This window comes from Sminthopsis crassicaudata, chromosome 2, assembly GCF_048593235.1.
Source record: "Sminthopsis crassicaudata isolate SCR6 chromosome 2, ASM4859323v1, whole genome shotgun sequence".
Lineage (NCBI taxonomy): Eukaryota > Metazoa > Chordata > Mammalia > Dasyuromorphia > Dasyuridae > Sminthopsis > Sminthopsis crassicaudata.
This window is the reverse complement of record NC_133618.1, coordinates 33602022-33628229: the sequence shown is the minus strand read 5'-3', so window position 1 is coordinate 33628229 and position 26208 is coordinate 33602022. Positions and strand designations below refer to the sequence as shown.

Sequence of the window (26208 nt, the reverse complement as noted above, 5' to 3'; positions counted from 1 at the left end):
TCCCATCAAGCATTCTGATAGAGGCTATACATCCATATTCTTGACAGGCTGTTTTGGGGTGAGGGGGTGTCAGCTCTTCTCTTGTGCTGAGATGGGCAACCCCAGCCACTTTTTGGGTTGTGGGGAGCTGGCATTGCCTGCTGTTTAGAGAAGCAGCTCAGTAGAACTGATGCTGACTGGGAGGATGGGGGGTCTGGGCTGAGTCTTGTCTTGGACACTTACCATGTTTTTCATGGAGCCAGTTTTCTCATCTAAACAATGTAGAATATAACAATTGTACCTCTTTCATAGGATTATTGTGAGCATTCATTGGAATATTTTGTTGGAAGCGTTATGTAAGCCTTAAGGAACTATATAAATTTGAACTCATAGTCCCACATAACCTCTGGTGGATTCATGGGCCTAACTTAAAATAGACATGCTTGTGATAAGTGTCTCAGCTGCTGGGACTGTTCCCACCCCAGCACTTCTATTTTAAGGTACAGGCCTCCGGGTATAGCCAGAGAAAATGATAAGTCTGGAATCAAATTGAAAGTGGGTCTGAAACCTGCTTTGTGTTAGTGTTTCTCATGGATCCTATTAGTTACTCTCACCACTTTGAGCTTAGATTCCTTTGTATACAACTTCGGAATCAGTCTTTCTCTTCCTCAGCCCCACCGTATCTCACATGGCATTTTTATTTGGGTGACCTGACACCATTTCAGACTTGGTGTGTTTAAAGTGAACACCAAGTGGCTCTCATTTCCTGCTATTGTTTTCATTGCGTGAATAATTTCCCGTTTGAATCCTTAGTCATCTTTTAAAAAACTCATGCCTCCTTTCCTTTCTTGGTTTCTTCTAGTTCTGTCTCCCTGTCCTGCCTTAGCTACTGTCAGCTCTGTATGGATCTTCCACTTAATTTTCATAAAACACTGAGTCTTCTCAGTGAAATGATATGAGAACATCACAAGATCATGAATGGAAAAGTAAATATTGAGGGGATCTTAATAAATTATGGAGAGAGTATGAACTTGGAGAGTCAGGCCTTGGGAGGTTTTTAATCTCTGTGCTTAGCATAATGGGGTGAAAATAGCATTAAGTTGGGCATCACAATAGCTGGGTTTCAGGCTCAGATCTATTCCATGGCCACCTGTGGACAGTTGGACAAAGAATTTAGTTGCTCCGGCCCAGTGTCTTTAGCTGTGATCCACATCCATGAGTAGTTCTGTGATCCTGACTCAGTAACCTTCTGGTTACTTCATTTCTTCATTTATTCTAAGTCAGAAGTAGGGTGTGGGGTGAATGGAGGAGAGAGGTGGTTTGTCTCAGTAAATACTCAAGTCCATACTAGCTCTAAGAGAACGATCTTTTCAGTGATCTATGTGTCTTACATGTTTCACTAAATTAGATTCTTGAGGTCAGGAATCATAAAAACTAGGGATCACTAGAGTTGGAAACCATGATCTTCCTTTACAGATGAGGAAACACATCTATCTTAGTCCTATATTCTTTCTATCGTGCATTGCTTCTCACCATTAGTAGGTACTTGGTCACTATTTAGTGATTAATTGAAGTGGAACTTCACCCAGTTCATGAGACTGACTGACTCTGAACTATTGGTATGATGATGGATGATAGGAATAATCCGCTGTTATTTAAGTGATCCTAATGATTCCTAATGTTCCCGTGTGGTAATTAATGTATATTTTTCATAAATTTCAAATAGCTGTCACTATGGACCCACAGCTGGCATTTGAACCTTAGATCTCTTGACTTCAACTCTAATAATCTTTTCATTATATCAGGATTCAATGCCCATTTGAGGCATCTATTATATGGGGAGACCAGATATCTTGTAGACATTGGGACTAGATACAAGTCCCTGCCTCCCCTCCCTCCCAGGAGGTGGGATGAAGGGGCTAAATAGAAATTTCTAAGACTCAGTGAGGGGCTGGTGTACCTGTTGGTGAAGGTGTTAGTGAATAGCACTGATATTAGAAAAAGCATATAGCCAGGCAAGCACAAGGAGGAGGAGAGAGACATCTTGAATAATTCCTAAGTGACTCATCCCTGAATGAAAGAATAGTGATGGAACATAAATTTCTCATCAAATATGAGAACAAAAAACACTTAGCTAAAATGGAAATAATTTACTGATAATTTTTTTTTTTTAGGTTTACGTTTAAATTTAATTTTATTATCTTTTATCAGGGAGCAAGCATTTTTTAATTATTTTTTTCTCTCCCTCATAATTTGGATAGTAGGAACAACAGAAGAAAACCTATATAACAAATGCATAATCAAAAAAAAACACATTTCCACATGGGTCATAGCCAATAACATAGAGTCCTTTTTTGCATTTTGAGTATTACCTGCTATTTATCAGGAAGGCTGGGGAGTGTATTTCTGAGGGTAGTCTTCCAAAAGAAAATGTCTTTTTTGAAGCTATTTATTTCAATGGGAGATTGCTGCGCATGCTATATTTTCTGAATTTGACATGTCTTTTCTGTTCCCAACATTCAGCCTGGTCCACTAAAAATTACTACTGTGTCAGAAGTAATGAAAGATTCTAAAGTCCAAAAACAAAAGGGAGACACTCCAAGTTCTTCAACTAAAGGTACTGGTATTTTATCCTGATATTTTAAAGTTAAGCATAGAAATAAATGCATAGACAGCTGTGACATTTTTGTACTCAAAAAAGGATTGTCCCTTCCCTGAATCTCTGGAGAGTTAGTCGGCCACCACACTGTGCCTGCTGACAGAGTTTGGTCTCTGGCTGTTACGCAGAATGTGGATGGCCAGGAAGGAGAAGAGTAGCTGCTGGTGGGCTTGTTTGGCTCACAAGAGCTTGCTCTGGTGCTGCTTTGTTCTTGCTTTATCCCTCTCCTCCAGTAAACTGTTTTTTCTTTTTTGGGGGGAGGGGAACCCACTTGTACCCATTTGATTTCTGCCCAGCTGTTTGCCTTCAGACCTCACCTCTCCTGCCAATGCTCACCATGCCCTGTGTCACCCTGGGTTTTTGCTTAGCTTGGGGAGATGATGGACTTAGTTGTAAAGCTATTAGTATTTAGAAAGTCCTGAGGTCATTGAATTTCCTAGGCTCCAGTGATGTGTTCAGGAGGCCGCCTTCCTCAGGACGCCTGCTTTCGAGTGTTTTTGCCATTGCAGGAGGCTTCCTCAGAGCACATAGTGGGTCAGTGTTTTAATAGGGTTCATTTTTGGTGTCTTTTCAACCCAAAAGGGTTGAAAATTTCTCACATTTCTTGCTTCTGTAAACCATGTCCCCTTTCTCTCTCTGATTCCACTCTTTCCTGTTACCTGCTATTTTGTGCATGTGTTCCCACTTCAAGAACAGATCTCTTAATGCTTCTTCCTGCATTTTCAGTTCTGAGTGGGGTTCATATCTTCTAAGCTGTCTTGGGGATAGAAAGTTCTCCTCAACTCTTCTATCTTCTTTATGTTGCTTTTCACTTTACAACTCCTGGACTTGGATCTTTTCCTTATTCAAACCTTTATTTCTGTTTCTGAGCATCTCTCTCTCTCCTTTCCTTCATTTACAGCCAGACAGGATGGAAATGGAGAGTGTCTTGGGGAATTTGGGGGGCCTTTCCTCACAAGCCCTCCATTGACCTCTCCTAGCCTGTGGCTCCAGTCTGTTTCTGGTCCCCTCTATTCTCTCCACTCCCCATTTCACCACCTGTTCTCATTTCTCTGGGCACTTTTTCCATTCTTCCATCTTCCTCATTTCACATTCTTTTTTCCCATCCTGCCCTTGGGAACACTGGATGTCTGACTGCTCCTGGCTGGTCATTCAGCTTTCCTCTGGGCACTGCGTGAGGACCTTTTCCATTCAGACAAATGCAACAGTCCTAGTGCTCTCACTGGGAAGGCATCCGCTGGGTGGAACATTTGTCTGTCTGTTTCTTTGTGCAGATGGTTCTGCCCAGCCATTCCTGTCAGACACAGAGATGTGTTAATCATTAATAGTGCAGATATTTATGTGTCACTGAGCCACAAGCAAGGTAAATAGGGATTTGCCTAGGGTAATGTATATTTATAGCACTATAGAAGCAAACAGATTATTTCTACACCAGATGCTGCTAGACCTGTCCCATCTCCTGCTGAGCAGCGTGAAGATTTTGTCCAAGTACCTCCACTTGAACTACTAGAAGGAAAACTTAAGCCATACATTGCAGGTAGTAAAATTGATTTTTCCTTTCGTCTCTTGTAAGTCCTAGTGTGCTCAAGGAGTAACCAGACAGTGGGACCATGATAGCTTCACCACTATTGGAGTTGTCATTTTTAAGTTTGGTCCTCTTCAAGAAGCTTTCTGAAAAGACTTGTGTCTTGATTCTGAGCGCATCCTTTTGAAAACGTGTTTAGCAGCCAGGGCCCTTCCATGTTCTCCTTTTGGAGTGGTCATGGGTGGAGTGCCCTGGCAGGTATGAAATTGCTGTTTTAAGCCCCATCACATGTATAAATTCTGCATTGAAATCTGGTTCCTTCTGTTCTGTTGCAAGAGGAGAAACATGAGTATGCAACTTCATCTTCTAAAAAAGAGCAACTCTCAGAAGAGTTTGCGGCTTTCCGGGGCCAGCAGGAAGCCGAGGAGCAGGAGAGAGCGATCCAGTGTATGTAAACAACCAGAACTCTAAGTATTGGGGTGGGGGGGAGCCTCTGGCTGCTACCTAGCCCGGGGTCGTGTCTGTCACCCTCTCGTGGGGCCTTCCTTTCCTGGGTGGCACGAGGTGATTTGTTCTTGATGCCTGGGCTCTCTGGGGCGGCCTCGTTTTACTCTCATCTCTCCTTATCCCATGGAAAGGGCCTGCAGACAGAACTCTGGATTCCAATTCAGGAAGAGTATGTGGCATGAATATGTCACGGCCCATGTCACACACTCTGCTAGTGTGAGTCACTAAGGATATAATACCTCAGTTTCTTCAGCAGTAAAGTGAAAGGACTGGCTCATGGGACCTCACTATTATTACTAGCTAACATTTATAGCATACTGTAAATTTTTCTTTACCAATATTTATCTCATGAGATCCTCGTTACAATCCTGGGAGATAGGTCCTGTCATCCCTTTTTATTGTTGAAGAAACTGAGGCAGGCAGTGAAGTGACTTGCCTAGCATTACACAGCTGGATTTGAATTCTGATCTGGCTCCAGGTCTTGTCCTCTCTTCGTCATTCCATCTGTTTTCTTTTGACTTCTCTGCTCCTTTCTGTCTCTGACTCTGTGATTCTTTGTACCTGTAGCAGTCCCCCCCCAATGCCTTGAGCTCACATGTACTCAGTAGTTGTACCTTCATTTTCAAATTTGAGACTCCTAATCACCTTATGATTAAAAAGGGGGATCCAAGGCCTGCAGAGTGTAAAGGATTGCCCGAAAAGCCGTGTTCTCTTTATGACTTTTGGCAAGATTTTTCCATGTTACCTTGAAATCCTTTTTCAAAATTTGTAAATCTCAGATTCTAGAGAACCTCAAAAGGGGATAGCATGTTAAATAATTAAATTCATAGTTTTGATCTTTAACTTTTTAATAATTATTTTTGGTTATGCGTGTACATTCAAAAAAAATTTTTTTTTTTTAAACATATTTCCTTATGAATCACCTTGGGACAGAAAATCAGAACAAAACAGAAGGGAAAAGCCTTGAGGAAAAAAATAAAAACAAAAGAAAAAAAATGAACATAGCATGTGTTGATTTTACATTCAGTCTCCATAATTCTCTTCTGGATGCAGATGGCGTTTTCCATCCAAAGTGATCTTTGCATTTTCTATCTGTCTTTTGTGATGCATTTTCCAGGCCTGTCTCAAGTTGTCTTTTTGTATGGTCTAACTGGACCGAATCTACTCTTTTGTTACATCTAATTTCTTGTACATGGCATCATGAAAATATTTGGGAAGAGTAGTCATTTTTTCCTGGGCTATCTTGAACTATTTGGGAATATTTTTATCCTTTTGTATAAAGCTCACCTAAACCAATAGGATTTTAGTGACATTTTAGCTGTGTCTTTGCTTTGAAACTGTCCAAAAAGAATTCCTTCTCCTCTCTTCTACCTTCTGTTTGTTAGTTTTTCTTCCTTTTGTGCATTTTTCTTCTTCTGATGTCTGTTTCCTCTTAGGCTAGAGAATTGTCATTTTTATTAACTCTCATTTGGTAAGGAGATATATAATGAGTGATTTGAAATGCCATAGTTTCTGTCCATTTTACTGTTTGGGTCCCTTGAGAATCTAAAATCTTTGTTTATAGATATTTAGGATCTCAAGAGTTATTTGTGGTTTATAACAATACCAAGTCTTTTACTTTAGGCTTGGTATTCTGATAGCAGAATTCCATGTTTATGGTGATACCATTTCTGGTTAATAACTCTGATGTGGATTTACCGGTATTCTAGGTCACAACCTCATAAAGACCAGAGATATTGTCTTGGGGGGGGAAATCCTTTAGGAGGAGAATCATATGGAAAGGAAGGGGAGAGGTCATGATGCCATTGGGAAAAAAAAATCCATTCCTCATGATGTGAGGACCCTGACTGTTTTTTTAACTCTGGGTTTTGTTCAAGCTCTGGCCAAAAACTTGGAAGATTCTTTAAGCCGCACTGCTCAGATTACCCTGCAGGCAATCTCAGCCCAGAATGCTGCCATCCAGGCCATCAACAGTCACTCAAACATGTTGAAGAAAGCAATGGACAATTCCGAGGTAAGTCAGTGCTCATGGACTGGGAAAAAATTTCTGTTTTAACATGAAGAAAATTGAGCATTTGTTTCCATAATGAATCAAGTCATCACATTTCCTTTTTTTTTTTTTTTTTTAAAGCTAAATTTAATGTCAGTGTAATATTGATTGCAGCCCACATCAACACAATTACAGTATGCTTTGTCCCAGAGCAAGTGCTTCATGAATTGGCCTATAGTGCTCACAGCACACTTTCTTCACCATGTTCACATACTTACCTCACTGACTGGACAGTACTTAGATTATTGGAATCTGTAAATGACTGCATACTCATTCAAAACCATCTAACATTTATTTGTTTGTTCTTGCTCAAATCTGCCTAATAGCACAAGTTTTATTTTCTAGATTGCGAATGGAAAATCAGTGCAGTGGCGATCAGTGGAGGATGCCTTGAAGGATCGAAGAAAAGCTGTCAATGAAGCTACTGATGCCCTTCTGAAAGCCAAGTAATTAATCATTCTTTTTTTCTTTCTTTTTTTTTTTTTTTTTAATTATAGCTTTTTATTGACAGAACATATGCATGGGTAATTTTTACAACATTATCCCTTGCACTCACTTCTGTTCCAATTTTTTCCTTCCCTCCCTCCACCCCTTCCCCTAGATGACAGACAGTCTTATACATGTTAAAGTATATCCTAGATACAATATATGTGTGCAGATCCATACAGTTCTCTTGTTGCACAAGAAAAATTGGATTCAGAAGGTAAAAATAACCTGGAAAGAAAAACAAAAGTGCAAACATTTCCCAGTATTCCTTCTTTGGGTGTAGCTGTTTCTGTCCATCATTGATCATTTGGATCTGAGTTAGATCTTCTTTATGTTGAAGATATCCACTTCCACCAGAATACATCTTCATACAATATTGTTGTTGAAGTGTATAATGATCTCCTAGTTCTGCTCATTTCACTCAGCATCAGTTCATGTAAATCTTTCCAAGCCTCTCTGTATTCATCCTGCTGGTCATTTCTTAGAAAACAATAATATTCCATAACATTCATATACCACAATTTACCCAACCATTCTCCAATTGATGGGCATCCACTCAGTTTCCAGTTTCTAGCCACTATGAAAAGGGCTGCCACAAACATTTTGGCACATGTGGGTCCCTTTCCCTTCTTTAAGATCTCTTTGGGATATAAGCCCAGTAGAAACACTGCTGGGTCAAAGGGTATGCACAGTTTGATAACTTTTTGAGCATAATTCCAGATTGCTCTCCAGAATGGCTGGATGTATTCACAATTCCACCAACAATGCATCAGTGTCCCAGTTTTCCCACATCCCCTCCAGTATTTGTCATTATCTTTTACTGTCATCTTAGCCAATCTGACAGGTGTGTAGTGGTATCTCAGAGTTGTCTTAATTTGCATTTCTCTGATCAATAGTGATTTGGAACACTCTTTCATATGAGTGGAAATAGTTTCAATTTCATCATCTGAAAATTGTCTGTTCATATCCTTTGACCATTTATCAATTGGAAAATGACTTGAATTAATCATTCTTTTTGAAGAAAATTTGTCTAAGTAAGAAATCAGCCAGAAACTCCTAATGGAGGATTTTAAATGAGGGAAGAATTAAGATTTTCCTAGGACAGCTTCTTGATTATATTGTAAAGTTAAGATTTACTATATTTTGTGATCAATATAGGCAAGCGTGGGAACATTTTGAGCTATATTACTGAATAAGATTTATTTTTCTTTGATATGTTTTCTGTGAACTTTATTGAAGATTTCATCAGGGTCCTAGAAATGGGTGTTTATTTGCTGCGAAACAGAATCTGCTAACTTCTTGTCCTAAGATACTTAGATAGAAATGTTTCTGATATGCTTGACCCTCCTTGCCAGGGATATTGTGAAGTGGATTCTGGCTGTGGTTGAGAGGATAAACTAGATCTCTTAGGTCTCTCCCAGATTTGTGGTTTGGGAATATCTATATATCTATATCATGAATGGGACTATTTATCTCTGGCCTGATGATATACCTGAAGAAAATTTGTCTACCAGTGAAACTCTTCTACAAAATGGTCTCACGTTCTCATCATCAGTGAAGAATCAAAATCTGTCCCCAATTTTTTGTTGCCTCTGTTGATTTATACTTGTGTCTGATATCTCTGTGACCCCCATTTGAGGTTTTCTTAGTAGAGATAGTGCAGTGGTTTGCTTTTGCTTTCTCCAGCTCATTTTTCATATGAGGAAGCTGAGACAAGCAGGGATAAGTGACTTGCTCAGGGTCACACAGCACGTAGGGTCTGAGGCTAAGATGGGCACTCAGGCAGGTGTTCTGTGCCCCATGGCCCCCTCGCTGCTCATGCTCTGCTGCAAAATGACAGACTGCAAAACCTCCACAGCCATCTCTGTATGTCTTCTTGTGGTTGCCACACAAGACACGGGGAGACGCTCCCAGGCCTTCATGGCTGACAGCCCGGAGCCCACTTCTGGTCCGGGTTCCTCTGCAGGCCCCTTAGCATTAGCTCTGTGTATGTCACAAGGCCTGATTGTAGCCATGTGGCGTGGTGATAACCTTTAGAAAGTGAGCATTGAGATGAGAACAACATTGAGTCGTCAGAGCAGGAGATGCTTTGGGGCTATCCTCGTCCGGTCACAACCATGGGCCATGGGAGCTCTGGTGATGCCTAGTTTATAAGTGATGGAGCCCAGGCTCTCACAGCTAGTACATGTCTGCAGCAAAGCTTGAATCCTAGGCTCTCTGGCTCCTGGGCCACCCCCACCTTTGCTTGATCTGTGATTTTGTCACTGAGTGCTCTTCACTGAGCCAACCTCTGTGAGGCATATCTCTGTTCTTCTGTTGGATAGGATGATCTAAAGAGATGCATTGGGGAGGGGGGATGACTGGTCCATCATCCTCATAATTGTCTTTTAGGCTATGGCCGATGTGCAAGTTGTGTGAGGTAGTATGATAAGGCTGAGTACACCTGCTGGGCATCTTTGCTTTGCCCTTTGGCTTTTAATTTTGGTGGTTCTTATATTGTATTGGATGTTTGGCCAAATAGTATTATTGGGAGAATAGTGGCCTTAAGTTTTTGCATCAGTACTCCACTTAGGCTCCTTAAAAACACTGCAAAATCTTGGGCACAGTGAACTGTTTATCAGGCATGACATTAGTCACTCCTGCCTGAGGAAGTATCTTGACTATGTCATAGCACTTTGGGAATTGTATGGAGTTGTGCTGCTGCCATTCTGGGATTAAGAATTATAGTTTTAGAGTGTCAGAGACTGAAAAATGTACTAGGGCAAACCCAGAAGCCAATTAAATACTCACTGCAGTCTAGCTGATAAGTAGTCATCTAACTGATGTTTGACGATCTCTCCTGATGAGGACTCCATTCTCTCCAAGCAACTTTTCCACTCTTGGATACCTCTACTGGTTAGGAATCTTTAAATACAGCTGAAATCTTTCTCCCTATAACTTACACAACTCCTAGTTTTGCCCTCTCAGATCGGGCTGAACAACTGTCAGCCTTGTCCATGTGCCCACTTTCCATGCTTGGAGACAGCTCTCCTGTTCTCTCTATGTGTCTTTTTTAAGTTAAATGGCCCATTCTCTAAAGTAGAACCTTGTGGCATAACCTGATGCCTTTTCCCCCCAGCTTATCCATACCCTGTCCCACACGGAGGATCCAGAACTCATGGTAATTCACAAGGTCACATCTGATTAGAGAAGAGCGTGGCTCAGTTCATCTCCTTGGCCTGTATGTTCTGTTTCCCTTTATGCAGCCTGAACTTGAATGAAATCTTTGCCTTTCCCAGTGTACCATGGACTCATGGAAGCAATCCTCCACCAGTCCTCCCACTCTCAATTCTGTTGTCTACCCCCACTCTGTGTTTATACTTTATAGGTATACTTTAACCCAATTGTAATTCATCTGCAGATTTGTTAAGCATGCTGTTCTAGCTTTTATTTTGTCATTAGTAAAAAGTCATCCTTTTTCTTTTAAAAAAAAAATTATTTTATTTTTTTCCCCAATGACATATAAAAAACTTACATTTAACATTCATTTTTTAATTTTTTTTTTTTTTTTGAATTGCATCAAGCCGTCCCAATAGCAAACATGAATCCCTAGAGACTAAATTTAGTCCACTGAAATATTAATGACTTGGGGTTGGAAGGAGAGAATCTCCATTCATTCAGTCTATTCTAAAGACCTCACGCTCTTACCATTGACCAACTCGAATCTTGCCATCTTGTTTACACTCTGCTGTGTGATTGAACTCAATGCAGGTGCTTAGTTTTACTGGTCCCCTGCTTCACTAGTCTGTGGAACTACCTCTTTATGAACACTGCTTCTTTGATAGATTTTCCTTAACCATTCCTTTAATAATATGTTCTAGAAGAAGAAGAAGGAATTGGAACAAACTCACTGGGCTACTTTGCAGCCTTCATTCCCCTCCCTTTCTTTGAAAATCAGGACATTTGTCCTTCACCCCTTTCTTTGGGTAGTATTCTTCCATCGTCTCTCAGAATTTGCTGACAGTAGCTTAGTACTTAAAGATTGAATTTCCTCCTGCCTGCTTTCCTGAGAGGCACAATTTGCCTCATTTTAGGATGAGGCATAAGGTCTCGAATTTTATCATCATTCACTTCACAAAAAGTCTATTTTCTTTGTAGAAACCTCTCTTGAAACATTGTTCCTCAGAATATTTTTTCAGTCATTTGGATGTTTCAAAAATCAACTATACTACTTCATATGCGATTAGAAATTACTTTATTTGTAAACATTTTTCTTTGAATACTTTGAGGTTTTAATTTAGTGCTATAGATTGTTCTTTTTACTCATTCATCCTTTTTCTTTTTAAAAAAAAGTATTTTATTTTTCCCAGATTATATATTATATATAAAACCTTACATTTAACATTCATTTTTTTAAAAAGTTATGTCAAATTCTTTCCCTCCCTTATTCCCTCCCTCCTCCCCATTGAGAAAACAGATAATTTGATATAGGTTATACTTGTACAATCATGTAAAACCTACTTCCGTATTAGTTATGTTGTGAAAGAAAACAGAACCAAAAAAAACCCCCAAACCCAAGAAAAATAAAGAAAAAGAGTGTGTTTTGATCTGCATTTACATTCCATCATTTCTTTCTCTGGAGTTTGAAAGTAATTTTCATTCTAAGTTCTTTGGAATTGTTTTGGATCATTATCTTGATCACAAGTATCTAAGTCAGTGGTCCTCAAACTTTTAAATAGGGGCCAGTTCACTGTCCCTCAGACTGTGGGAGGGCCAGACTATAGTAAAAACAAAAGCTCACGCTGTCTCCGCCCCTCAGCCCATTTGCCATAACCTGGCAGGCCGCATAAACGTCCTCAGCATTACCCCTCCCCCCAAAAAATCTGGCCCGCATGCCGTAGTTTGAGAAACCCTGATCTAAGTCTTTCATAGCTGATTGTTGTACAATGTCACTATATTTGGTTCTATTTATTTTGTTGTTCATTTCTTATAGCACAATAATCCATCATAATCCTAATTCACAACTTAAGCCATTTAAGTCCTTTTGCCTTTTCCTTTTTTAGTCTCTTTGATATACAAATCTAGTGGTAGTATTGTTTTGGAGTAAGGGTATATAATGGTTTTACAGCCCATTGGACATAGTTCTACATTGTTCTCAGAAATGGTCGAATCAATATATATATACAGCTCCACCCACAGTGCATTAGTGTCCCAATTTTCCCATATCTCCTCCAACATTTGTCATTTTCCTTTTCTGTCTGTATTAGCCAGTCTTGTAGGTATGGCATTGTTTAATTTCTCTAATCAGAGTGATTTTAGAGTTTTTTTTTCATAGGAATAAAGATAGCTTTGATTTCTTTATGTGAAAACTTATTATATTTGACCATTCATCAGTTTTTGGAATGACTTATATTCTTATGAACTTCTATATTTTTGAGAAATGAAATTTTTATCTGAGAAACATATTACAAAAACTTTTCCATTGTTAGAAGTACTGTGTATTTCCCTCCATCTTGTCTCTCCTCCCCTTCTCTTTCCCTCAGGTTATCTAGATTTCTTTGTCTTCTTTCATTCTGTCCCTACTTAAAAGTGTTTTGCTTCAGACCAATATACCTCCTTCCCCCAATATACCCTCCCTTTTATCAGCCCCTTCTCCTATGGGGTAAAATAGATTTCCATACTCAACTGAATGTGTTATTCACAATTTGAGCCAATCAAGCTCCCCCTTTGCCCTTCTGTCTTTTCCTGCATTTGTAAAAGCTTTTTCTCCACTTCTTTTATGTGAGATAATTTACCCTATTCTGTTTCTCCCATCCTCCTTTCTCTCATTGGATCCTTCTTTTCTCACACCTTAATTTTACTTCATTAAATAACTTTTTCCTCCAGTGAATAATACTGTCTTTTCCTGGGTAGGTAATCCTTGCCTCCTTTGCCTTTTTGAATATCATATCCCAAGCCCTCTTATCCTTTAATGTAGAAGCTCGTAAATCTTGTGTTTTTAATTGTGTCTCCACAATATTTGAATTGTTTTGTTTTTCCTGGCTGTTTATAATTTTTCTCCTTGACCTGAACACACTGAAATTTGACTTCTTGGTAGTTTTCATTTTAGGATCTCAGGAAGGGATTGGTAGATTCTATTAATGTTTTAACCTCTTCTCCTAGGAGATCAGAATAATTTTCTTAGATAATTTCTTGAAAGATGATGTTTAGGTTCTTTTATTATTGCAGCTTTCTGGTAGTCCAGTAATTCTTAACTTCTCAGACTGTTTTCCAAGTCAATTAACTTTTTTCCAATGTAATACTTCCATATTTTTCAATCTTTTGATTTTGTTTTATTCTTTCTTTCTTTCTCTCTCTCTTTCTTCCTTCCTTTTTCTTCTTAACTTCTCAGACTGTTTTCCAAGTCAATTAACTTTTTTCCAATGTAATACTTCCATATTTTTCAATCTTTTGATTTTGTTTTATTCTTTCTTTCTTTCTCTCTCTCTTAATTCCTTCCTTTCTTTTCTTCTCTTCTCTTCTCTTCTCTTCTCTTCTCTTCTCTTCTCTTCTCTTCTCTTCTCTTCTCTTCTCTTCTCTTCTCTTCTCTTCTCTTCTCTTCTCTTCTCTTCTCTTCTCTTCTCTTCTTTTCTTTTCTTTTCTTTTCTTTTCTTCTGAGGCAGTTGGGGTTAAGCGACTTGCCCCGGGTCACACAGCTAGAAGGTGTTAAGTGTCTGAGGTCAGAATTAAACTCATGTCCTCCTGACTTTAGGGCTGGTGCTCTATCCACTGCTCCTGTTTTATTGTTTCTTATTTATGTTTTCTTATGCATTGTTTCTTTATATGCCTCATAGGATCATTAGTTTCCACTTGCCCGATTCTAATCATTAAGCAAGTTTCTTCTTTGAACTTTTGTACCTCCTCTTATATGGCCAATTTTGCCTTTTAAGGAGTTTTCACTTTTTAAGGAGTTCTATTTTTCAGAATTTTTGTACATCTTTGTACATTTTGGTAGTTTTGCTTTTTAAGTCATTCTTCTCTTTAGTGGATTTTTGTTTTTGGCTTATTCTGGGGTTTTTTTTAGGAGTTCTTTTCTTGTCTTTTGTGTTGACTTTTTTTTTCCTATTTCAATCAGTATTATGCCCAAACTGAGTGAATTTTGGCTTCACTCTTAAAGGCATTCTTACTATGTGAAGGTATTTTGTAGAAGAAGCTATCAATTCTATTTCATTCTCTCATGGATTGAGGGAATATGGGATATAAAGGGGGGTATAAAGTAAATTTTGTTATTTTTTAAAAAGCTTGTTTTGAACTGCCTTTGCAGCAGACTCCCAACACATATAGCTGGTGAGGTTTCTTTCAGCTGACCATAGATGACCAAAATTACTTGTACCTTAATAGGGTGAGGACAAGTGACTCATCGAAATCATCTGTTATACCTTATGTCAAATTCTGTTGTACAATGCTGTGTTGTACCACAATACAAATGCTTTTTTTTTTTTTCATGTCTTCAGAGAAGAGTTAGAGAAAACGAAGGGTGTCATTGAGAAGTCCAAGAAAAGAAGTGAGCTCACAGGGACCCAGACTCACATATCTGCTGCAGAAGAGAATCTTCAGAACATGATCGTTGATCTGGATAATGTGGTCAAAAAGGTCAGTTTCCACTGTTCACCTTACTCATTTGACTGGGCTTGAGCATCCGTTTGATAACTTCAGAAGAAGGAAGTAGGACTGACCAACTTCCTTTACTCACCTAGACTTTTGTGCCAAAATAACTAGCCAAGCTGAAGCTGTTGATTAAAAAAAAAAAAAAAAGACCTTTAGATGCATATAGATTTATTCTATTTAAGTGACCTCCCGTATTAGAGTTTATCTGATCTCGAATTATGTGAGTGAAAAATTACTATTAGCCAGGAAAAGTTGCACGTTCTGTGTCTGGAATTATATTCTAGGTTTACTGAATAGCTTTAAATAATGAGCAATTCAATATGCAGGTTAGAATGTCATTTAACTATAATGAAATTTAAATTACACGAAATAAAGGGATGCCTTCTGTTTTTAATAGATTCTGCAGAGATCTCTAGTTCATTTCCCTCCATTCCCATTTTTCACATGAGTGATTCCTTTTGGTTTGGAAAATGTGGAAGTGGGTAGAATTTAGTTGAAACAACCCTTTTAGTGCTGTGGAAGAAAAGAGACCTGACAAAGAGAAAGAACAGAGCTTAAATGTCAGTCATTGTGTTTGAATCACAAGGGCCCAGGTTGGGACATCCCGGCACACAGGATGAACTTAATAAATGTTTGTTGATGGATTAATCTCCTCTCTGTTTGGTTGATTTCTTTGCCTCCAATCAGACCATCCCTCTACCTCTGCACTCTCGCTGAACATCACACCTGCACTGACTGCTTCCAGTCCTGACTCTGTAGTTAGCCATAGTATTGCTGCAAGTCTTCTCCTGTAGAAACTTTTGCCCCCATGTGTTGTTACTTCTTCCTCTTTCATTTCTACTCACCTAATGATGAATGGAGGTATGGGAGCCACACAGTGTTGCTAACTGGGCCCTCACCAGTACCGGGCGATCCGAAGTAATCCTTGGATTCTCTGCTGTAGCCCCCACAAAAGCTTGTCTGTACTTTTCTTCTCTCTTCAAGTTTTCCATACATCTTCTTGCCTCCCCCATCCCCTTATCCGAGGCCATTTGAGAGTGAGCCTCTTCTCCTGACCCTGGTCACCGGGGGGATCCCTTGGGTCTCTTCCCTTTAGCCCATGTGTCACCCCAGCACCTTATCTGCCCCCCACAGCTCCTCTCACTTGATTCTTTCCTGCCTCCAGTTTCTCCTCCCTTCAGTCTGCCCTCCACACTGTGGCCATTTTCTTTACATTTATGTTGGAGCACTGCACAGTAAATGCGAGGGGCTCTAGAATGAAATATAAACTTTTTTCCCTCGGAAGTTCTTCCCTTTGTATGTTTATTATATAATTTTAACAGATTAAATGTAAACTCTCATTAGCTCTTAAAGCCCTTCATACCCAGTTCCCCCACACCCACCCCGTCTGCCTCTTCTTATTCTCTGGGATCCTCCCAGACCTCTATTCCCTTTTCTTGTGCTGCCAGCATTTTGCAACCTGTGTAGTGGGTACACAGTAAGCATCTAATAAGTGCTTATGGCTCTGTTCTCCATCCTTTAATCCTTGTGCCAGAAGCAGCCTGACTCCTAGATTCCCTCTTCCTTCCTCTGCCCCATCCCCGTGGACGCCCTTCCTTTTCCTTTCTCTCCCCTGTGTGGTGCAAAAGCCCCTCAGAGCAGGGATGTCTTGTGGATCTGCGGGCTGTGGTGCAGGGCGTGCCTCGTAAGCGCTTAATTGACCTCTCAGCTTGGGATGACTCCGTGTTTGATGTTGAGGCCCTTTTCAAACCTGAGACCTTTGCGTTTGTTTAGGTCCAGGCAGCTCAGTCTGAAGCCAAAGTCGTCACACAGTACCATGAGCTGGTGACCCAGGCCCGGGATGAGTTCCAAAGGGAATTGAATAGCATCACCCCAGATTTACTTCCTGGTTGGAGCGGGCTCAGTAAGTATGACCAGCAGATGGGCGATGTTCTCGGAGTGCTCAGTAATAACAGGAAAGCCGTGTCCCATTCCGTTCAGGCATCATCCCCATTGCTTAAACACCAGACGTGGCCCCAGTGCTTCCAGCAGTCAGGACCCCCTGGGCAGAGGAAGTATTGGGGAAACTCGGGGGTCGTGGGATTTGGCTGCAAGGCAGCCAGATGGGTTGGGTTTGGAGCTTCTCTTGGGGAAGGTCCAGATGGGAGTTGTGGAGCATGTCCGTGGGGTCAAAGTGAAGAGACCTTGGACTGGAGTAGGATGCAAGGACGAAGCTCGTGCCACAGGCTTCCTAGTCCATTTCAGTGAGCATTTTTAGGCACCTTCTGTATGTAAGGCCCTGAGGTCTGCAGAGACCAAAATGAAGTCCCCTGCCCTCTGAGAGTTTTGGTCGCAGGTGACATTTAACTGTCTTAACGTGTACACAGATAAGTAAATGGACGCTAAGCAATGAGGGAGGGCACACTGACCCTCCCTCTCCCCCCCCATCCCAGGCAGAGAAGGGAGTAGGAATAGGGGATGGGAGCCGAGGAAGGAACTGAGGGAGACCCTGTGGGATTGGGGGTGGGGGTGGTTTGGGGTTGGGGTTTGCATTGTCCATGGTGGCCGGGACATTCCATGAAGGGGCAGGAAGGTTCTTGTGACCGGTAGGTGTCAGGATTGATTAAAGAGGGAGGTGGGGGACAGAAGCCAGGAGGTCACTCCTAAGCCCCACAGGAGATTTTCTTGTGGAAGTTGGCGACAGGCACAGCAGAAGAGGAGGGCCAGAAGTCTGCATCATCTGAAGGAGCCGGGAAGCCCTGAGGACATGGCACGCCTCTGCCCCTCTACACTTTTTCTGCTGCCCCCACCCTAGATGAGACCTCAGGCTCCTCACTTGGGCCCTTGTTAGAGCCTTGTGACCATTTCTCACGTGTCCGTACTCAAGTCTTATTCAGCCTTCATGTCTTTGCCCAGGGGTCTCTTGTGCAGATGTCAGGCATTCGCTGCTCACACCTTTGAGCATTTCCTCTTCTGCCTAGTTATACTTAGATGGACCTCTCGTCTCCACGGCACAGAGGGCAGGCTCCGGCCTGGGGGGACTCGTCTAGGCAGGGGCTGGAGGCCCCACCACACGCTCCGACGGGCACGTCTGCTGCTTTTCCTATCAGACAGCCGCGGGGGGGATCTCTTTTACACCTGTCCTTCAGACTCATGCTTAAACATGCCTTTTTTCCTTCTTTGGAGACAGTTGCATTTCATGACTGGCTGACATAGAGCCTTGCAGGTATTTTGAAGGTATTTACTCCAAGGAAAGGTCATTCACAAATGTCCCTACTCCTGCCAAAATACTTGTAGCAGCCCATTTTGTAATAGCAAAGACCCAGAAACAGTCAGTGCCTGCCATTTAGCGAATGACTTAACAAATTGTGGTTCATGAATGTAGTATAGTGCATCCTGATATGTGTAAGAAGTTCCAGAGGAAGGGAGAAAGAGAAAGAGGAGAGAAGAGAGAGAAAAGTAGAGGGGAAAAGGAAAAACATGAGGATTATAATAGCAACTACCCTTGTTATATGAGACAGTATATTTTAGGGCAGCTAGGCGGTGCCGTGGAGCCTGGTGTCAGGGAGACTCATCTTCCTGGATTCTCAATGTGGCCCCAGACTCTTCTGGGTGACCCAGGGCAAGTCACTTCACCCTGTTTGCCTCCATTTCCTCATTAGGAAAATGAGTTGGAGAAGGAAATTGCTATTTCAATATCTCTGCCAAGAAAATCCCAAATGGGGTCACAAGGAGTCAGACATGACTGAAAAATGACTATAAGGCACTTTGCAAACAATTCACAACACTAACACACTTGCTAGCTGCTAATATTGATAATTAACAGTACTCAGAGGCATGCACTGCGTGTATGTTTGGTCTTTGTGTATATTTTCTATTTTAAAATGAGAGTGAGGAAGCCATAATTATGGTAAAAGTAACTTCTTGGTAAGCTTGGGAGGACTACTTTGTTTTCTAAAAATCCCATGTTTTTGCATAAGGGATCAAAATTAGAGAACGTTGATTGAGGATCTCCATTTTTATGGTGACACATCCTCCCTATGAAGTTAATTATCTTTTTGTTTGTTTTTTCCTTTTTGTGAGGTAAATAACTTTGTTTTCTTTTGTTTTATTAATGCCTTTCCAAAATATTACATTTCCAACATTCACTTTTTGTAAGATTTTTTTTGTTCCAAATCTTTCTCCCAAGATAGCAAACGATTTGATATAGGTTATACATGTAGAATCATTTTATAAACATATTACCATATCATTCATGTTTTAAAAGAAAAATCCAAAGATAAGGGAAAAAACACACAAAAAACCAGATGGAAATAGTATACTTTGATCTGCACTCATCTTCCATAGTTATTTCTCTGGATGTGGATGACATTTTTCATCCCAGGCCAATTGCAATTATTTTGAATTACTGAGAAGAACCAAGTCCATCACAACTGATTATCACACAGTCTTGCTGTACCTGTGGACCATGTTCTTTTGATTCTACTCATTTCACTTAACATCAGCCCATCTCCAGGCCTCTCTTGAAATCATCTTGCTGATTGTTTCTTTTATTCAGCCATTCTCCAATTGATGGGGCATCCATTCATTTTCCAGTTTCTGGCCACTACAAAAAGGGCTGCCACAAACATTTTGGCATATGTGGGTCCCTTTCCCTTCTTTAAGATCTCTTTGGGATATAAGCCCAGGAGAAACATTACTGGATCAAAGGGTATGCACAGTTTGATAGCCCTTTGATGGAAGTATGCATATTTGTCCCAGTTTTCCTGCATCCCCTCCATCATTTGTTATCTTTTCCGGTCATCTTAGCCAACCTAAACAGATATAAGGCAGTTAAACATCTTTTGAACAAAGTAGTTTTTCTATTTCAAATATAAAATAATTCAGTCCACAACGTAAACTTCTAAGAAAGGTAATTGCCCCAGTATTTGGAACTGACCTTAAGGTCAGTTTCTGAATTGGTTTAGAATGTGCAAAATCCACTAGTAGCATTTTTCCCCTTTACATATATTTATTAGTGAATATGTTGAAATAAACATGTAATATTTCAAATGAATATTAATATTTCAAATCTTTTTCTTTTCTTTTGCAGAGATCTCAGATATAGGTGAGTAATTCAGTATTTTAGGATCTTTAAAGACTTGAGTTTGAAGACTTAAATTACCTTTTCAGAGATAGTTTGAACCTTCAGAAATACTCACTTTGTTCTTCAGGCCAAACTTGAAATTCTTCATTCTAAGTCTCACTTGGATGTTCTGGAAATTCATGAGGGCCACAGGATAAGCTGCTCCTCACATGTCCAGAATCATCTGGGTGACAGCAGAGTCCACTGATATGTGTACTAGGGAGTTTTCTTCGGGGCAGTGTAAAGAGGGGGAGGGTAGGCCTTTGCCTGGATTTGGGCTCATGAAAGAATACGAAGGCCTTCTGTAAACCTTGTTAGGTAAGAAAGGCTGGAGAATGAGCCAGAAAGACTCAAGGAGGCGGAGGGGTCTGGAACCTCCTGTCCAGGAAGGCGCCATAGCCTTAGGGCCCCTGAGCTGGGATGGGCCACAGAGGGGCCCTAGACTCCCCCTCCCTTCCAATGGTGCCTATGAGGAGCCTGACCTGGAGCTAAGGCTCTCCTGCTTTGGGGGCAGCAGCTGCTATGCTCTGGCTCCCTTTTTCTGCCCAGTGCTTAGGGGCCAATGGTCAGAACTTAGATTGTTAAACCCATCCCGGCTAGTCGTGAAGGTTATTGGCCGTCTCTCATTGAAAATTTCCTTGTTTAGCCGGGCAGCTGTCCACTGATGATCTCAATGCCCTCATTGCGCACGCCCATCGGCGCATTGACCAGCTGAACAGGGAGCTGGCCGAGCAGAAGGTCCGTGAGCAGCAGCACATCGACAGCGCGCTGCAGAAGCAGAAGCTGGAGGACGACAAGGCCTTTGAATCCGCCGTGGCCAAAGCGCTCGAGCGCCACCGGAGCGAGATACAGCTGGAGCAGGACCGAAGGGTGAGGGAGCAGGGTCCCAAGGGTGAGGGAGCGGGGCCCGGCCTCCTTGTTGATGTGTTTGTGCATGGGTGTGGGTGCAGATGCCCACAGACCTTCTCCAGAAGGTTCTGGGATCGCCATTTTCTCTGGAAGCAGGAATACCACGCTCAGTTAAGAGCTAAAATTGATGGCCAGGGAAACCCCCTCAGACCCTGGGTGTGTGGTCTAAGACACACTCCCTTTGCCTTAGGGGATTAAATGATACCATTGATGGCCCATGTGAGTACAATTGATATCCTTGCTCATCCATGAATTGAGAGTCTGTGCACAGTATAATATACTGGCCTCAGGAGATAGACTCGAGCCTGAGGAGGCTGGGGGCCTTTGCGTTCAGATTGTTGTCTTTGGAGAGGAGGCCCTGGCTTTGTGCCGTTTATACTTCGACCTCCTGAGGCTGTGTATGAGCAACAGAACGAACGGTCACTCAGCATTGGCTTTACAGGTTGAGGAAGTCCGAGATTTGATGGAAGCGGAAATGAGGACTCAGCTCCGGCGCCAGGCCGCTGCCCACACTGACCACCTGAGGGACGTTCTCCGGATCCAGGAGCAAGAGCTCAAATATGAATATGAGCAGGTGATGGACCTGGGGGGCCTGGAAGTGCCTTTGGTCAGTGCGAGTGAACTTGGGGTGCTGCCCCATGGGGAAAGGAGAGCCTCAGCCTCCAGTGGGGCCTCGAGGCCAGGCTGATGGGCCTGGGGCCTCTGGTTATGTGAGGCCAGGAGGAGTCCAGCCTTAAGGCTCTGCTGGCAGGTGCCTTTTGGGGTTCCCTGTCCTCAGCTAGTCTCCTCCCCCCGTGGGCACTCCTCACCAGTGGCTGACCCTAGATGTGTTCAAAGCTAGTGGAGCAGCCTCCCTCTCCCCCTGCCCACTTCCCCTCCCCTGGCTGCACTGGCCCTTTGAACCCTGGTCTCCGCATGTGGGCGGGCCTGGGTGGGCCTTGGGCAGGCACGGGGGCTCCCCTCAGTACTCTTCTTTTTGAGCTGGGGCAGCTTCTCCTGCACAGTGAGGTGTGAGTCCTAGTGGATGAAGGGGGCTGCAGAAGCCCCCAGTTCCAGTCTTGCCTCCCCCTAATTGGGCCCTGGCTGCTCTCAGTATGCAAACAGTACAGTCTCTGAGGACCGTGGCTATTATGTGTTCCCGGGTCACTTCAAAGACTGGGTCTATTTCCTTGGGGGTGGGGGGCAAGCCAGCACTCCCAGTCAGGGCTGGTTTTCTGTGTGGTCAGTGGCCGCGGGCCAGGCAGTGACAGGCGAGCAGCTGTCCTGGCTTTCTTGCCGAGCTGTGGCTCAGGGTGGGAGACTCTCGGCCTTCAGCTTGTGTAGAATTCGCACCCAAAACCAACTCTAAGCTTTTTCCTTTCTGACTCACAGCTGCCACTGGGCACGGCCCCTTGTTTGTCCTTCCCTGACCTGGCATTGCTGCCACAAGCCGGGTCCTTGAGAGGGATGGGGGCTGAGAGCGCCTTGCAAGGGGGGCTATGCGCACTGACAGGTGTGTCTTGGGCCTTCTGTGGTCTCTTTAGGGCTTGTCTGAGAAACTCGCCGAGCAGGAGCTGCAGTTCAAGCGCCTCAGTCAGGAGCAGGTGGACAACTTCACCCTGGACATAAACACAGCTTACGCCCGGCTCCGAGGGATTGAGCAGGCCGTCCAGAGTGAGCGGGGTGACCGGTGCCCGATGGGCCTGGCTCGAGCTCGAGGCTTACTGCCAGCATCCTGGGCAGAGGGGCCGGGGAGAGGACGGGGCATGTGGGTGGGAGGCCAGGGGGGAGCTTTGGCTTTGGGTTCAGGTCTTGGGGGCGGTCCTGCCTCACACCGCCTCTTCCCTTTGTGGTAGAGGTGAGGGGCTGGCCCCTGCCCCTGCTGACCACACAGCATCTCCCCACAGGTCACGTGGTGGCCGAGGAGGAGGCCCGCAAGGCACACCAGCTTTGGCTTTCTGTGGAGGCCTTAAAGTACAGCCTGAAGACCGCCTCGGGCGACGGTCCCACGATCCCCTTGGGCACGGCAGTGGAGGCCATCCGTATTAACTGCTCGGACAACGAGTTTGCTCAGGCCCTGACCGCGGCCATCCCGGCCGAGTCCCTGAGCCGCGGCATCTACAGCGAGGACACCCTGAGGGCGCGCTTCCAGCACGTCCAGAAGCTGGCGCGCAGGGTGGCCATGATTGATGAGACCCGCAACAGCTTGTACCAGTACTTCCTCTCCTACTTGCAGTCCTTGCTTGTTTTCCAGCCTCAGCAGATCAAGCCCCCGGCCAAGCTCGTCCCCGAAGACCTGAACACGTTCACGCTGCTGTCCTACGCCTCGTACAGCATCGAGCACGGCGACCTCGAGCTGGCCGCCAAGTTCGTCAACCAGCTGAAAGGGGAGTCGCGCCGGGTGGCCCAGGACTGGCTGAACGAAGCTCGTGTGACCCTGGAAACCAAGCAGGTCGTGGACATCTTGACCGCGTACGCCAGCGCCGTGGGCCTCGGGACCACCCAGGTGCAGCAGTGAGGGCGCCAGGCCTGAGCGCGGCCCATCGCGCTCTCCTGTACGCACTTGTCCTGTGTCTAGAGAGATCCGCACGATGTCTTGGAGGGCTGTGCAGCAAGGCTCCCGGGGGCAGGGCTGGGGGCCATCTTTGCCCTGTCACCCCCGCCTGCTGCAGCCTCCGTTTCCAATTACTATCATGTCAGCCACCTCCAGGCACTTTCCTTCACACTTTGTCTAACATTGGACGTTTTCGGGTATTACTGATGGGGCTTTCGATCCAATCAAGATAATGTTTGTGATCCCGACCACTATTGATTTGGCCACTTGGAGCAAACTGAATAAAATAGTGAAAATTACCGATTTGTGTGTGTCCTCTGGTGTGTGGAGAGGCGGGGCCGAGGACCACAGGAGGGCGGTGATGTGGGGGGAGGGCCGTGATGAGCTGGGAGGACGCGGCCCATGCACACATTCTCGGGTGTCTCAGCGCGTGTCCCCAGAACTCGGGTCAGCAGTACGGCTTAGGGACAGGATAGGACCCTTGTTCTCCAGGCCCACGACTCCAGGAGCTCCTGAGCCTTTACTCTTGACTCGGGAGACGCTGTGCTTGTGTAAAGCCTGGCGCCTCTGCGTGCTTCAGCCCCCGAGCACTCACCAGCGCACCAAGGGTTCTCCTTTCAGAAATCCCCTCACGACTGCAGCCATCTATCTGGTCTCCCAGATGAGGAACCGGAGCATGACAGCTTTTAAAAAGTCTTGCCCACATGATATGTGGAAAGGGGGCTTCACTTGGAACCGATGACCCCACTTTGAAAGTTTGCTGTAGGGGGAGGGTGCCTGGCCACCCCTCTGGGCTGAGGTCAGAGGCTGGCACTGTTGCCTTTTGGAAGCTTTTTAAACCAGGCTCAGCCTCCTGCAGCTGAGGGCAAACACTGCCCGCATGGCATGGGCAAGAGTAGCCTGGCAGCATGGCCCCCACCTCTTAGTGGGTCGACATGTGGCAGGAGCTGGGTATTCATAGAAGCTCTAGCTGAAAGAAGTCCTTGCAGAAGTCAGGGGGGAGGATGGGACAGCGTGGGGTGGGTGGCAAAGCTTGGCTGGACCGATCTCCCCCCAGGCAGGAGCCCGTCAGGAGCTGTTCAGGCCGCTGGGTGTCTGTTCCTGCACTGCCTCCGTGCTGGCCCACTCCAGTGGGTCTCCCTGCTCCTCTGACCATCTTGCCCTCGGCCCCTGCACCCCTTTCCTATCCATGCCCTCAATGTTGAACCTCCCCCGAGATTCATGCCTTTTACACTTGAGCATCCTGGATCTTGTGTTAATGTACCCCTTAGTGGTCCTGGCACCGAGGCCCCCAGGTCCCTGTTTGTCGTCCCACTGTGGGGACACGGGAAGGGGATATGTCACACAAGGACATGCCCTTCTCCACATTTTAGGATAATTTTTTTCTTTTGTTTTTCTAGTAAAATGATTTTTAATACGCATTGCTTCATGAATCAAGGGGAGAGGAAAACCAGACAAAGGGAAACATTGTGGAAAAGATAAAAAACCAAAGTAGAAGTGAACACAGCGTGTGTTGATTTGCATTCGGCTCCTTAGTTCTTTCCTGGGTGCAGACGGGATTGCTGAGGACCAGGCCTTCTGGCTCTTACTGCGAACACTGTTTTCCTGGTTCTGCCTGTTATGCTCAGTCAGGTTGTGTCTAAAACCAGCTTGTTCAACATTTTCATCATCCCATTACCCCCACGTACCCCAGCCATTCCCCAATCAATGGGGACAAAATGCTTTTTTTTCAAACGATTTTGTACAGGTGGGTATCCTTTGGAGGTGTTTTTCTAAGTCCAAGATTGACTGTTCTTTCTTTGGGAAATTCCAGGGTGACAGTCATTGTCTCCCAACCATACAGACACTTCATCGCCACCTGTTGCCCCTTGGTCCCCCTTCCAGGGTGAGGAGCAATCCTGAATCTGCACAGAGCTCACTACAGCCTCCAGGCAATTTCAGCTCTCTATGCTCCTTTATTTCGGAGAAAAGTGGCTAGAATGGACAGGGTTTAGGGAAGCCTTCCCTCCCTCCCACCGTCCCCCACAAAATCTCTGGCGTTCTCAGTGAGCTGGGGCAAGAAGCCTCACGTGCAGGACCTGGACCTAAGTCCCAAGCCGTGTCCTACAACCTCCCTTCTCCCCCAACACAAGAGGTGGAAGGCTTGTGGTTGGGGCTTCTTTCTTTTCTGCCTCCATGTTTGCAGGGACATCACTGGGAAGTTGTATCATGGTGGAAATTTTTTTTTTTTTTGCTTGTTAAATAACACAACTAGGAAATGTTACATGTCTCGAGGTCACATGTGAACTTGCGTCCTCCTGACTTCAGGACTGGTGCTGTACCCACTGTACCACCTGGCTGCCCCAATGGAATTATTATTTTTTAAAGTTAATTATACCTTTTATTTACCAGATATATACATAGGTAGTTTTACAATATTGACAATTGCCAAACCTTTTGTTCTAATTTTTTGCCTCCCCTCCCCCCAAGATGACAGTTTGATCAATACATGTTAAATATGTTAAGGTGTAAGTTAAATACAATATATGTATACGTGACCAAACAGTTGTTTTTTCGGACTTAGAAATAGTGTACAATTGGCCTGTGAAGGAAATCAGGAATGCAGCCGGACAAAAATAGAAGGACTGGGAATTCTATGTAGTGGTTCACAGTCATCTCCCAGAGTTCTTTCGCTGGACTGATTTGGTCCAATGGAATTATTTTTAAAAAAGATTTTGTCATATTCTTTTTGAGTTCCAGATTCTCCCTTCCTTCCCTGCCCCCTAATTTAATTTTTTAAAACTTTCTGTAAACTGCACAACTTGGACTCCCAATAGGAACCAGAGAGCAG

General features: G+C 43.8%; 1 protein-coding gene across 3 annotated transcripts in view; it reads left to right on the top strand.

The window, feature by feature from the left end:
* IMMT (inner membrane mitochondrial protein) overlaps positions 1–23677 on the top strand; it is a 38769-nt gene extending 15092 nt beyond the window's left edge. For 2 of the 3 annotated variants that reach the window (XM_074285657.1, XM_074285658.1), the window contains exons 4-15: positions 2503–2596; positions 4074–4175; positions 4500–4610; positions 6548–6684; positions 7066–7166; positions 14679–14817; positions 16606–16735; positions 19904–19918; positions 20583–20806; positions 21288–21419; positions 22369–22498; positions 22732–23677. In XM_074285657.1, coding sequence (XP_074141758.1) covers positions 2503–2596; positions 4074–4175; positions 4500–4610; positions 6548–6684; positions 7066–7166; positions 14679–14817; positions 16606–16735; positions 19904–19918; positions 20583–20806; positions 21288–21419; positions 22369–22498; positions 22732–23342 — 1926 coding nt within the window. In that variant the 3' untranslated portion in view covers positions 23343–23677. Of the gene's footprint in view, positions 1–2502; positions 2597–4073; positions 4176–4499; positions 4611–6547; positions 6685–7065; positions 7167–14678; positions 14818–16605; positions 16757–19903; positions 19919–20582; positions 20807–21287; positions 21420–22368; positions 22499–22731 lie in introns of all 3 variants that reach the window. The other variant, XM_074285656.1, reaches the window with a different exon arrangement.
* Positions 23678–26208: the final 2531 nt, after the last annotated feature.